This window comes from Hemitrygon akajei, chromosome 11, assembly GCF_048418815.1.
Source record: "Hemitrygon akajei chromosome 11, sHemAka1.3, whole genome shotgun sequence".
Classification (NCBI taxonomy): domain Eukaryota; kingdom Metazoa; phylum Chordata; class Chondrichthyes; order Myliobatiformes; family Dasyatidae; genus Hemitrygon; species Hemitrygon akajei.
In genome coordinates this window covers 153386571-153401461 of record NC_133134.1, presented here as the reverse complement: position 1 = coordinate 153401461, position 14891 = coordinate 153386571, and the positions used below count along the sequence as shown (strand labels likewise).

At 38.9% G+C, this 14891-nt stretch overlaps 1 protein-coding gene across 3 annotated transcripts in view; it reads left to right on the top strand.

Annotated features, from left to right (window-relative positions):
* Positions 1-10476, top strand: part of osbpl2b (oxysterol binding protein-like 2b) — a 91575-nt gene extending 81099 nt beyond the window's left edge. For all 3 annotated transcript variants that reach the window (XM_073061960.1, XM_073061961.1, XM_073061962.1), the window contains exons 13-14: positions 6483-6573; positions 6661-10476. In XM_073061960.1, the coding sequence (XP_072918061.1) occupies positions 6483-6573; positions 6661-6763 (194 nt within the window). In that variant the 3' untranslated portion in view covers positions 6764-10476. The remainder of the gene's footprint in view (positions 1-6482; positions 6574-6660) is intronic.
* Positions 10477-14891: the final 4415 nt, after the last annotated feature.

Below are 14891 nucleotides of genomic sequence, written 5' to 3'. Positions count from 1 at the left end.
CACAATCTCAGCATATTCTCCTATCCAATCTGAGTTGTACCCTGCCATTCCCAAAAACGTCATCATCTGCCCTACAGTCTGGGGTTTTGGGGCCTTAGTTATTGCCTCAATCTGATCTGGTGCTATTGCCTTCACTCCCTTGGATATTACCCTGCCTAAGTATTCCAATTGCTGCGTGCAAAATTGCAGTTTCTTTTTGGATACTTTATGTCCTCCGTGCGCAGTCCTGCTCACACTGTTCCTTACTGTGAGAGCAAATCAACAGGTCATCCGCATACTGTAACAATGTACTTTCCAATGGTATGCCCTCTAGGTCTGCCTTCAACACCTGATTTAAAAACGTGGAGAATGTTTAAACCCTTGCGGCATTCTGGTATAGGTATACTGAGCACCTCTATAAGTAAATGCAAACAGATACTGACACTGGTCGGCCAGAGGAATGCTGAAGAAAGCCGAACACAAATCAATCACTGAAAAGTAACTTGCTTCTGGTGGAACATTAGTCAAAAGCGTTTGTGGGTTGGGGACTACCGCTGGCCAGTTCTCTACCACATCATTTACCGCTCGCAAATCATGCACCAGTCTCCACTTAGATTTATCTGCTTTTAAGACCGGCAGCAACGGGGTATTGTGTGGACTTTTTGTTCTTTTAAGCACTCCTATTTCAAGCAACCCCTGCACTGTCGATGCTATTCCCTCTTCTGTTTCTGGTCTTAGAGGGTATTGTGGTCTCTTGGGTGGAATTGCTCCCCTTTTCAGCCTTATTTCCACTGGATTAGCTGTTTTTATTTTCCCTACGTCTGTGTCATGCTGTGACCACAGAATAGATGGCAACTCATCTAACCTTTTAACCCAGCAATGGCATGTGTGGTTGGGGAGTTATTTCGACCTCTCTCACTGTCCCTACCATATCTACACTTACCATTATTTTAATGCAATTGTTGTCTTCTGATATCCACACCTCTGGTGTGATTTTCCTCCACACTGTTACGGTTTCAGCACACTTAACTAAGGGTCCTAAGTCTTTAGACTGATATCCCTTGTTTACCAACAACGTTACGTGGGGCGCAGCCTCCTGTATCCTGTACCATTTTTCTAAAAAGGTGTTCCACTTAACTTGTAAAGCTGCCCCTTGCTTTCCAATTATCACAGCCTCCCCTTCCAGGTGCTGTTGGGTACATGCCTCCAGGTGCCATCTCTCCTCTAACTCACCGTTCTGAGTCTCGTCAAAAATCACTGTACAATGTAGCTCAGATTTGGGCATTACAGCCCTGGGTAATATAGCCTGCACGCCCTTTTTCCATTTTTCCCAGGTTTCCTGAATCTGATCTGCGATGTCTCCTATCCAAAAGACATTAGCCTTCTTGTCTTCTCGCACTATCAATTGAGCCCCTGCTCTTTCCACACTCAGCCCATTTCTGGTGCATTCTAATTTTAATTCCAGTTTCAATAAGGCATCTCTGCTTAACAAATTAATCGGAGTTCCTTTAAATACTAGCACCGGCAAAACAATTCCTTTATTTCCCATTCTCAACTGCACTGGAGCCGTGCACTGTGTCAACTGTGTTTTCCTCGAGAACCCTACCGTCTTAATAAACTTTCCTGACATGGGAAGGTGAAGGGCATACTGTGGCTGTACATAAGTGTACGTGGCTCCAGTATCTATCATCATTGGTGTCAGTTGCCCTTCTAACATAACCTGAACAATGGGTTCCTCGTCTGCCTCCCTTGTTATTGGGTAATGTCCCTTCCCACTCGAGTTCTCGGGGCACCCCTAATACCTCGCAAAGGGGTTCACAGGTCCGCTTGGGCCTGTGGGGGCTAGTCCTTGGCTAAACTTTAGTTCCCTTCTTATCGGTTCCTGCTGGTGTGTGACAGGCCATGGTGTAAACGGACAATCTCTTCTCATGTGACCTGGCTGATTACATCCCCAGCACAATCTCTCTACATCTCTTTCCCCCTGTTTCCTCACTGGTCCCCTCTGCCCATAGCTCCTCTGTCCCCCTCCTTGGGACTTCCAGTCCTGTCTGGGCTGTTTGAATTTAGTCTCTTCCTGATAGGGCATTTGTGGGAATGCTCCTCCAAAGACGTTGATTATTGGCATGGGGTTTTCCGGCCCTTGTCTTACAGTATGATCGGTTCCTCCATATAGCGGTGCTTCATCCAGTTCGATGGTGGTTGCTGGCAGCATCTTTTTGCTTTTCTCTTTTTCCTTCTTTTTGAGTTCTTCGAGCTGCATTTGTATTAACTTTCTTTGCACCTCTTCCTGCTGCTCAGCCAACCTTCGTTTGTCTTTCCGGTACTTCTCAACCACATGGACTACGTGGTCTCTAAATTCTTTTGGGGTCATTGACGTCAGCCCAACCACTTCCTCCAGTTTGGATTTTACTTGCGGAGGCATTGCATCCAAAATGCTATGTTGGAACAGTGTGGTGATAAATAAGCTATTTTCCACCTCTTGCTCAGTCTCCAGTCTCCACCTTTTCAACTGGTTTTCTACGTAGGCTGCTGGGTTTTCAGTGTCTCCCAGTGGATCCCCCTTTAAGGCTTTGGGGTCCACTTTGGGTGGATAAAGCTTCCTGAGGGCCTGCCATACCCTCTGCCTCACTCTGTCAAACCCGTCTCCATCAGTTCTCGGGTCGTTCGAGTTTACTATGCCAGCCATTTCCATTAGTTCGTTAAATTTGGAGGTTCCCATCAACCTTATCAATAGTGCCTTCAAATCTCCCATAGCCAATAACCGTCCCACCGTTTCTTCTTCAAAGGCTCTAATCCATTTCCCTGCTCCTTCATGTAGATTGGGCAGAGTGTTTTTCAGCCCTTCTAGGTCCTGGGATCCCCAAGGGATGTACTGCACTTGTCCTGATCCTTTAACTAACAACGGCATCATTCTTCCTCCTCCTTCCCACCTGCCCTGGCTCTCCTCCTCGCCTGACTCCCCGTCTGTCTCAGGGTATGTCTTTACTGCCTCCCACACAAATTTCTCCGGGGTCCTCTTCTTCCCTCGGTCTCCCTGTGGAGTCCTTCCTTTCTGTCTCATTTCAATACTTGGTTGGCCCCTGGAGTATTTTTCGCATCTCCTCTGGCAATCCCCTCTCAGTAACTTATCTAGCTCTCTCACTACTTCCGCAAGTCACTTCCCTACCGCCTCCTTCTGCTCTTCTAGGCTTCTGCCTCCTACCTCTTCCCCACAAATTCTCGCATCCTCTCTCTCTCCACTTAACTCTTGCTCCTCCAATGAGTCACCTTCTCTTTCTTCCTGTCCGTGTCTGTACACCTGTAGCAGGGACTCCTCATGATCCTTACTCGTGCTTGATTCCCTTCTCTCTTGTGTTTCTCCAAGACTCTCATCTCCTATCCTTTTTCCACTTCCTCTTGAATGCCTCATCTCTTCCTGCCCTGATGAGCCACTTTCTTTTCTAGTCTGTTTATTTCTATGGTATAACCGATACTCCTCATACTCCTTTTCCTTTCTCAAGTATTTCATCCGTTCAATCTCTTATTTCATTTCTCTCTGTGCCTGTTCCACCTTTATCCTTTCTGCCTGTATCTCCTTCCATATCGCCACTTTTTCCTTCTCGTATTGTCTTTTTTCCTCCTCATTATCCCAAACTTGTACTTCTCCCTGCATGTTTACTGTTCCCGTCAGCAGGGGGCACTGCTTAGGGGTTCCTTCCTCATTATAGGGAGGGGGCTTTTCTGTTTCTTTCGCATCCGGGTACGGAGCTGAAGCCAGCTTCTCACTGTACCTTCCTCTCTCTCTCTAACAGGCTGTTTTTCCAGCACCTTAGTGTCTTCCTCGTTTGTAATCAATATTCTACCTGTCCTCCTCAGCCTTTCTCCCTCTGTTCTGAAGAGTTTTAGCACTTCCATTTCTCGTTCTCTTTTTTGCCCTCTTCTTAGATTTATCTTTTGGTTTGTAATTTTTAATTAGTGCCGCCATTTCTTCGCACAAGCTTACATCAAATGTTCCTTCTCTTGGCCATTTTGTGACCAGGTTTTTGGTTCTCTTTTCCCATTTTTCTGAAGTTTTTGTGATCTCATTTATTTACCGAGATTTTTTTGCTCAGAATCTCTACTGCCGTTCCTTTACCTGTCATGTTGTTCTCTCTTTTTAAGGTATTTCAGAGATTCACAGTTCGTTTACTGGATAATATTATTTACTCTAATTCTATGCCTAGTCTATCGTCTACCAGCGCTTTAAACTATATATTGGACTGTCCTTGTTTCCTATTCTGTTCTGCCCGTACAGACCTCTATTCAGAGCGGTATCCACAGAACTTTCTCTTTGCACCTCGTCTATTCAGACCCTTATCTCTTAAGGCGGTATCCACGAGGATTTTCTCTATTTTCCTTTCCCTGCCCGTTCAGACCTTTGTTTCATACGAAGCGGTATCCACAGGGACTTATCAACACCACGTGGAATTTTTCTTAACTTCTTATTAACTTATTTGTACTTACCCTCACTGCAGTGTTCTTGATCAATCCTCTGAGCCTCCTGTTAACCCCCAATTCTGCCAGATTCTTTGGACCGGAGAGACCCTTCGGCAGTGGTTCCACACTTCTGAGACTCCAAGACCTTCCCAAAACCAACAGAATTCTTAGTCCAAATTGTCGCAAAAAGTGCTTACCTTTTGTTTGGGTGCACCCTTAATTCTGTTAGCCTTGTGGGTGTCCCTAGAGGACTGGGAAGAGTCCCCAATCTGCAGTTTCCTTTCCGCGGGTCTCTTCCCGGTCCTGTCACGGTTGCCAATTTTGTCGTGGTTTCTCGTGCCCCACAAACGACCAGGAGACGCAGAAGATTCTTCAAGAAGTATTAAACTTTAATTTGCAAATCAAAGCTGAGACAGTCATTGAGCTTAGTCGCCGATTGCCTGCCGATCCTTGTACATAGCATTTTTTATAGCAATCTCCTGGTTTAGTTGCATTAGCATATCCAATCGGTCTATAGTTGCGTATCACAAGTACATCCGCCACTATTGTTTCTACCCATTGACTTAGTCCTGTTCTAATCTACATCTCTTAGCTACCTCTCATTAACACACCATTGTCTTCTACATTCTTAAGATTTCATTCTCCTACTAAATTGGATACATGCATAGCAAATAGCAAGTTCGAAGCTGACTACATAGTTTTGGTTACACAGCAAACAATGCAACTTTTATACTCCAATATCCTCGGGTTGAGGTACTAAACTGGAAAAAGGCCAAATTTGAAGAAATCAGAAAGGATCTAAAAAGCTAAAATCTGAAGCTAAAGGATCTAAAATGGATTGGGACAGTTTGTTCTCTGGCAAGGATGTGATTGGTAAGTGGGAGGCCTTCAAAGGAGAAATTTTGAGAATGCAGAGTTTATGTTCCTGTCAGGATTAAAGGCAAACTGAATTTGAATAAGGAACTTTGGTTCTCAACGGATATTGGAACTCTGATAAAGAAGAAGAGAGAGATGCATGACATGTATAGAAAACGGGCAAAGAAGGTGCTTGAAGAGTATAAAAAGTGCAAAAAAAAACTTAAGAAAGAAATCAGGAGGGCTAAAAGAAGACATGAGGTTGCTTTTGGCAGTCAAGGTGAAGGATAATCCAAAGTGCTTCTACAGGTATATTAAGAGCAAAAGGATAGTAAGAGATAAAATTGGTCCTCTTGAAGATCAGAGTGGTCGGCTATGTATGGGACCAAAAGAAATGGGGGAGATCTTAAATGGGTTTCTTGCATCTGTATTTACTAAGGAAACTGGCATGGAGTCAATGGAAATAAGGCAAACAAGTAGTGAGATTATGGAACCTATACAGATTGAAGAGGAGGAGGTGCTTGCTTTTGCTATCTTGAGGCAAATCAGAGTGGATAAATCCCCAGTACCTGACAGGGTGCTCCCTCGGACCTTGAAGGAGACTAGTACTGAAATTGCAGGTATATTTAAAATGAGGGGTGTATGGAAGGATCTGGTCCAGGTGCAGGTCAGTGGGACTAGGTAGAAAAATGGTTCGGCACAGCCAAGAAAGGCCAAGAGGCCTGTTTCTGTGCTGTAACGTTCTATGGTTCTAGTAGGCATCAACATGTTGCTCCCATGAACCAAATTTCCACACTAATAAATTGCTGAATTTTACACTTTGTTCCATTTGCAATTTGTACTGATTTCAGTAGGTGCTTTTATACTTTGAGATGGACAGCTTTTGTAGCAGCTTGGGTGGAGGGACAGTCAGTTTTGAGAGGCGAGTTTGAGCAGTTCATCTGGGGGATTTGTGTATTCTCTTTGTATTGGCCATTTACATTGGTCTCAGCTGTTTCTTGATAATCAGGTAAAGTGAGTCAAATTGGCATAAAGGCTGGTTTTTGTGATGATAGATTCCTCAGGAGAAAGAACTGTAAATCTGATTAATGCCAACGTAATGTCAAAGCTCACTTATGAACAAAAGGACATTACTGAAGCTTAACTTTAGAAATAACCTGGTTGAGCATTATGTTGGGTTTTGCAATTGACAGATTTTGCTGGTTCAGAGAAAGAAAGATTAGAAGAGAAACAACGGGCTGCTCGTAAAGAGAGAGCCAAAAAGGAAGAAGAATGGAGAACCAGGTTAGTTTTGTTTTAGAAGAAATAAGGATTTAAAGCTCAATAATTAACTATTAATCATAACAACTTTTCTAATTTTTTTTTCTATAGATGGTTTCGACAGGATATCAATCAGCATACACGAACATTGGACTGGATTTATACAGGGAAGTATTGGGAAAGGAATTATGAAGATTGCCCTGATATTTACTGAGGATTTAAATTCTCCAAAGTTTTGTTGAATGTCGATCAAATGACTTTAACATTTCTACTACTTCTAAATCTTCTACCTGATCTATCTGTTTGCTTTTTATTTTGTCTAACTCATACTGATGTCAATACCAGAATCTCTTAACTATAATGTTTTATGTGCAATAAGGTTTTGGAAAAGTTTCCCCAACCTTCATTTATAAATAATACAATGCTAGAACTGTCCTGATGGTATCTCTAATCTGGTGTAATTGAATTGAGCACAACAGTTGAGTTACCAGTAGAATCGTTTAGGTGGATTTTCTGCGGACTTCCCCACAGTTCTCCAAATGGCCAACTGTATTGATTGATTAATTCAGCCATACTGTGTAGGAAGGTATTGATTCAACCTTGGTTTGTGCTGGGTTAGAATTTAGTCTAGCTAAAGCCATTCCTGGATTAAGATTGGATAAACTGGTGAGGGGATTCACTGGTACTATACATTGGCCTTTTCTTGAAGCATGTATTTATAAACAAAAGAAAAGGACAAATATTTGGTGCAGTTCTAAGGTCCACTAGGGTGAAAGAGCTTGCAGTTGGTCACTACAAAGACTCGCAGATGGAATATGGCCTCTTGGATGGAGTACCATAGAGCAGCTGCTGTGCTTGAAACTACAGAGAATGGCATCTTCAAGAGAAAATGGAGGAAAAACTGAGCAAGAAAGAAGAGATTAGTGAATTTGCTTTACCAGGGCTTATGACTTGAAACCAAGTACATATGTTTTAAATATTTAGTCAATATAAATCTATATATGTAGGTCTGAATAAAAGTTATAATTCCACTAGAAAAGTATAAACATTAACTTTGTATTGTTTATTTTTCCTTTTGTTCTCCCAAAATACAGTATCACATTGGAGCAGAAATGGTGATCTTTTTATATAATGATTGCAGTTTATTGAGAGTTTTAATTAAACATGTTGGGAATTGGAAACAATTTTTTTTGAAATCAGACTGTAAATATATTCCCAGTAATCAGAATATTCTGCTGGGTGCTATGTTAGATGCTATCAATGAACCTATAATTGGTGAATGGGATTGAAATACACATAGCTGTCAAGCAGCCTGTAAACAAAGTACCGGTAATTCAGTGGTGTTGCACGTCTTAATGTTAAAAAAAATCATATGAGACCTTCATTTTTTTTTTGCTGCAATAGTGAATAAATTTTTTCACCTCTGTTTTTGTGATGGTCAATTGAAATTTGGAGTTTTAATCTCCCCTGTATTCCTTGTCCTAAGTATAGATGAATTCCACTACTTTTTGTTGGCTTGGATAACATGAGTTAATGTAATATCTTCTATCATTACTCAATGTCTTCAGTTAATTAGCCCACACATCAGTGGGAAAGGCATTTTGGAAGTCTTAAAGGTGAGAGTACAAATGTCAGCAGTGAGCTATCCATTTTTTAAAAATCTGAAATTGTTATCCCTCTCTGTGAGAGTGATTCTGTATTTTTAACAATTGCTCTTTTGCAGTGATCCACTTTAGTGCATGATTTGAATGTCCCCAGATATGTACAGTTTTAGAAGTATAAAACCGCTGCTTGCATCATTGTTTACATAAAAATTGCTAATCCAAAAATGGTCAAAAAGTTCGTATCTGTAAATGTTTTATTGCCAAAATGATCTTTTATTTATGTGCATGTAATTTGTTGTTCCAAAGCCATAATGTTATTTCAACTTGAATTCACACATATAATTTTCTGGATTAGGGTATCAAATTGTATTTAAAAAAAAGTATATTATCACTGGGCTTGAAATGATGGGAAATTTTATTAATAAATTGGTGAATCATATTTACTAACTGTTGTGAATCAGTAAGAATTCTGAAAGTTAAAGAACAGCATTAGTAATCCAGTTGATAAGCAGAAATTATTCACTATAATGGAAGCAGCAGTTTTTAAAAATACAATCACTATTTAATTTCCCCTTGTGCAGCCCATCTAGATCTAAATGGGTAAGGTGGAAGAATGGGTGTGTTTTGGGAGATAGGTAGGGCAAACCCTGAGGTTTCACCCCAAATCCCAAACTGTCTGTAAGAGCTTTGAAAAGGTAAACAATGATGATGAAGAAGAATGGTTCTAAAACTTCAACAGACCTTTTAAAAAATATTTTTAAAATTGTTAGCTTTTCTCCAATTGTATTGAAGAATATAGAATTACTTTCACAGCAGCAGGCACTCTTGTACAGTTGTGCCTCTGAGGCAAAACAAATGTAAAAATATGAGGTTAAGGTTTTTCTAGATGTAATCTAACATGTTTTGGTACTATTTTTAATCTCCAAATTGTTGAGGACATTTCCATCCTGTTAATCTGGTGTTGAACTGGAATTGTTCTGTTATTCATATTAGGGTGTAAATGAGTAAATTGCATACGCAGCAGTCTCCCTTGTTAACTTAACTGTTTTAATAAAAGAATTAAATAATATTCTACACACATATAAATGGAGGTATTTTACCCAGAGGGATAGCATTGTTTGGTAAGGTTATTAAAATTTGTATGTTAGATACATATTACTTCGGAAATAAATCACAGCACTAAGCTATATAATGTACAATATTTTTGTCCAAAGGAGTTTTTTTGCCTCTAGTACAGAAGCTGTAATGCATGAAACTTGGACATTTACCCAGATCTCACATAATTTGGAAGTTTGTAAATAAAATATTATTATGTGACAGGAAACAAGTGGTTGTTTTAAGTGGTGGTTTGGAAAGAGTAGAATGATGTATTTAAAGATGCCTTATTTATTTTTGCTATCACATGGGCTGACGTTTCAAGCTATCAAAAGTATGATACAGACTTTTCTGTTCCTTCCATCTTTAATTTTAGCTAAACCTTTTTTGAATGTTGCTGAAATGATCTAGCTTTGTGATACATCCAAAATTTAAGAGTATAACATGGTAAAACACTTTATGGTACTAAAGATTTGAAATATATATAAAACGGTAAAGAAGAATTGATTTTATTTTTGGTAGTTATTAATTACTGGCCAAATGGTAATTAAAGGGGACATTGTCTCATTTTCACATCAAACTTGTAGATCTTGGCCTTTTTAAATATAGTATTGTGACCTATACAATTGTCACAACTTGAATTATGTTCTTAGTAATTCTAACTTTGTACAGAGTAATATTTCTTCCCAGCTTCTTCTCTCCCAAAATAAACTGTTAAGTTAAATGGCCTGTTCTGTTTTCCACACTCTGTAAAACTGGTACTTTCCAAATTACCCACATGTAAATGTTGTTCCTCTATATAACATTTTTAAACAAGATAATGTCATTTTAGCTCATGAGTTGCGTTTATTTGATTTTTTTACGAAACTGAAGTTCTGTTTGCTATCTAGTTTACAATTGAATAATTGTGTACACTGATTTGTATACGTTATCGAGCTACAAGAGTTCAACTCATTTTACCTTCTTAGACAGCTGCTTCTCAGTTGAATTGTTAAACAGTTATTTCTTTGCCTTACTAAATGTTGCATGAAGAGTTCAGTTCATAAAACAAACACTTATGTAAAATTGACTTATTTTTATAATATTTAAATGTCAAGGCCCATTAATAAAGCTTCAAATCAGTTGTAATATTTTTTTCAGAAGAGCCTGCATTATTCTAAATTAATGTATGTTAACAAGTCAAAATGTAAAAATATTAAAAATAAAACATTTTTGAAGTGTTTGCCAATTTTTGTTAAGCAACTGTGGTGTGATAGGAAATAATTTGTTTGTGACTGGTGAACAATTTATATTCAAAAAGTTGGCACCATTCAAGTGTAGATTTAAGAACTTACTACTTTTTTATTTTATTCACTTGTAACATCTGCACTAAACATAATTAGGGAAAATGGTGTTGGGGTGGGGGAGGGTGAATATTATTGGATCAAAACAGGAAAGTGTAATTGATTCCTTATTTAAAAGTCATTCTTTCTGACCAAAGTATGGTTTAGTGTTAACTATTATGTATAATTGAATAATAGGGGCTATTTGCATAAGTGTAATGACTGAGACAGGAGAGCTTCTCATTAGCCAAAGAATAAGGAAACAAATTCGGTACACCATAAGTATGAAATAATTATAATAATCTTTAATAAAGTAGGAATTTTTCATTGCAACACTAGTAGCTTCTATTTGAAGTAATAAATGATTTGATGAATGTTGTGGTTTGTATGAAAAGGTTTTGCAATGTTGTGAAAATGTGGACAACACATTTTTTAAAATTTTACAAATATTGCCACAGTGAGGTAGTTAAAGGGAATTTAAAATAATGCATTATTCTGAATGATATCAGGGATTAAGGTGGTAAACATTTTATTATTTGTTGTGAAGCTACTGTTATTATAGTACCAGTGAAAATTTGCTTTGGTGTATGGTTGGGCTGCTGAGATGATTATTGGGAGATTAAAATGCCTGTATGATGGAAGAAAGGGAATGGATCTTTGTGTTGAAAGGGAAATGGATCTTCCTGTCAGTTGATCTCAAAGCCTCTGGGAGCTAATAAGGATCCTGTGAGTTTAATGGCCTTGTGTTGTAGGAAAATATAAATGTTATTCCCTCTTGTCCTCTTTCTCTCTTCCTCCTTCTTCTTTCCTCTTCTCTCTTCCCTGTCTCTTTCTTTTACCCCTTTCCCCAGTTTCCCTTTATCCTGTTACCAACCTATACTTTGAGTATTACCCTCAAAATTCAGCATGTCTATAAAATAAAACAAGATTAAACTGGGAATATCTTTAATTTTAATTAAGGATATTAAAATTAAGAGCTCAAGGCTGCTGTGCAGGTTGACTCTGTGGTTAAGAAAGCATACAGTGCATTGGTCTTCATCAATTGTGGGATTGAGTTTAGGAGCCGAGAGGTAATGTTGCAGCTATATAGGATCCTGGTCAGACCCCACTTGGAGTACTGTGCTCAGTTCTGGTCGCCTCACTATAGGAAGGATGTGGAAACCATAGAAAGGATGCAGAGGAGACTTACAAGGATGTTGCCTGGATTGGGGAGCATGCCTTATGAGAATAGGTTGAGTGAACTCACCCTTTTCTCCTTGGAGCGACGGAGGATGAGAAGTGACCTGACAGAGGTGTATAAGATGATGAGGGGCATTGATTGTATGGATAGTTAGAGGCTTCTTCCCAGGGCTGAAATGGCTAGCACGAGAGGGCACCGTTTTAAGGTACTTGGAAGTAGGTACAGAGGAGATATCGGGTAAGTTTTTGCGCAGAGAGTGATGAGTGCGTGGAATGGGCCGCCAGCAACGGTGGTGGAGGTGGATACCATAAGGTCTTTTAAGAGACTCCTGGTCAGGTATATGGAGCTCAGAAAAATAGAGGGCTATAGGTAACCCTAGATAATTTCTCAGGTAAGGACTTGTTTGGCACAGCTTTGTGGGCCAAAGGGCCTGTATTATGCTGTAGTTTTTCTATGTTTAACGGGAACTGAAATGTAGTCCTTAAACAATATATATTCACAATTGTTTATTGCTATTCTTCAGTACACAAATGTAAAGGAGAACAAAATGAATGCTAAATGTTGGGATGCAAATAAACTGAAGATGCCTAGTGATAATAAGCCGCCTCTGTTGTTGTTAGTGTTTTAGCCAGGCACTTGCGTTCAGCAGTGAATAAAAATGCACACCAATCATTATGTTTGGCGATGCATACACTTCTGGGATTTTACTTGGCAATTTACTGAATGGAAATTGAATACAAATCCCTATCAGTATAGGACATCCGGGACTTGAGTAAAGACAGTAAGTAACAGTGTATTTCTTGAACTCTCAGGTTGAAGAATTCTTTACTAAAGCATTCAGAGTCTAAACCAGAAAGTGCTTTCAAAATTTTTAATACAAAACTATGTTGGAAATCAGTGGAATGGAAGGGGTAAATCTGGTAGAAAGATTGATATATTTAATTTTCAAAACCAATTATAATTGAAATCTTGAGGAATGAAAGTTCAGTGTCACCATTAAGACATAGTAAGCCATTAAATTTTATTTACATTAGAGTAGACAATTCTCATTTTCAGGACATCTTAATAAGTAACTAGTGGGTACATGGCAGGTCATTTTCATTAAATCATATTGCTCTTCTGATCAACACCGAAGGAAATATTACAATAAAATCATAAATGTATTTTGACTTTTAAAAAATTCAGTAATATAAATCATCATGTTCAATATGAACGTGAAGTAGTTTTTGAAGCATGATCCTATTTCAACAAGTACAACAGTCCTGAGAAAGGAACTAGGTCCTAAATGTCGACTGCTTATCTATTTCCATAGATGCTGCTTAACCTGCTGAGTTCCACCAGCATAATGTGTGTTTTGCTTTGAACTTCTAGCATCTTCAGAATTTCTTGTGTGCAAGTCAGGGATGTACCTCTAATAACTTGAATTCTATTTAATTTGTACTTCCTGTCTCAGTGCTCGGAACTTGCTGTGAGCAGCCTGATGGATTAGTTCTTGTTGCTTATAATTTGATCACTAGATTAAACTTGTATGTCAAGAGTGTGGATGGATGATATTCCACTTCAAATCAACAAGGGCACAAAATATAATAAAAGTAAATACTGAATTTCTACTGCAATACCCAGTCCTAATGTCTCTTCCTGTTCTCCAGAACTCAAGTACTCATTCTAATTATGTATCATATTCTAAATTGAAATAAGTTTTTTAAATAAGTTGTTATTTCCTCTACAGGAGGGCTTTAGATACAGATCAGTTACAATTGGATTGATACCTCAGATTTAAGGTTGCTTGTCACCTTAAATCTCTGATCCATGCCCATTCTGCTTTTGTTTGTGCTTCCAATAGGGCGAAATATTATAGCAAATAATAGGAACTCACATTTAGAATAAGCATAGTGCAATCTTTTAGATGAATTTTAGGTAATGATTCTGATACCCTTATTCTCACCCCTCTTATTTTCCTATTTGCCCTGTTTACTCCCTACTTTTGTCATGTACCATCATGCCTTTGGTCTTTTTTTACCTTGACCCTATCATAGAACTGCTTGTAAACTGGGAGGAGACTTCAAGAGGATATAGAGAAAGCTGGTAGCATGGGTGCCAAAATGTAACACTAGAAATTTGAAATGTTACACTTTGGTAGGATGAATGATAAAAGGCAATCTTAACTAGAATGATCTATACTGAAGTAGGGATCTTTTCTGAAGGAGCAGATTGTCTAAGTCCTAAATCTTTGGCAGGTGGAATGTGAAGAAGCTTTAGTAAAGCATGTAGGATCCTTGGCTTCACATTTAGAGGCCATATGTAAAAAAAAACACACGTCTTTTGTTAGATCAACGAGATAAAAATATCAGTTTATTATTGTCACGTACTGAGATATGTTGAAAAGCTTGTTTTGTATACATTTTTTACAATAAACTGCAAGATCATAATGAGGTAGAGTGGGAAGGCAAGAGTCTGATAACAGTGGAATAGAAGCTGCTCTTGAGCCTGTGGTACGTGCTTTCAGGCTTTTGTATCTTCTACCCAATGGAAGAGGAAGGAAGAGAGGATGTATAGAGGCAGTGTATAGACAGAGTCAATAGAGGGAAGGCTGGTTACTGTGATGTGTTGAGCTGTGTCTACAAGTCTACAGTTTGTTGTGGTCACAGGCAGAGCACTTTCCATACCAAGCTGTAATGCATCCAAACAGAGTGTTTTCTGTGATGCATTGATTTAAAAAATGGTGCGAGTCAATGAGAATGTCAAATTTCTTCAGGCTCCTGACAACAAGGTGTTGATGAGCTTTCTTAGCATACTATCAATGTGGTTTGGACCACAGAATAAGCAAGCTATGGGTGATGTTCAGATGTAGGAACTTTTAAGTTCTCAACCTCAACGCTGACTCTCTTTCTGAAGTCAATGACCTGCTCTTTTGTTAACATTGAGGGAAAGGTTGTCATGACACGACGCCACTAAGCTCTCTTATTTCCTTTTTGTACTCTGATTACCACTGTAGCCAAGAGGATATAAGATTTCTACGTTTTCCCTGTGACTGTGGGTTTCCGCCAGGTGGTCTGGTTTCTTTCCACAATTCGAAGACTTAACAGTTGGTAGGTTAATTGTTATTGTAAATTGCCCCATGATTAGGCTAGGATTAAATTA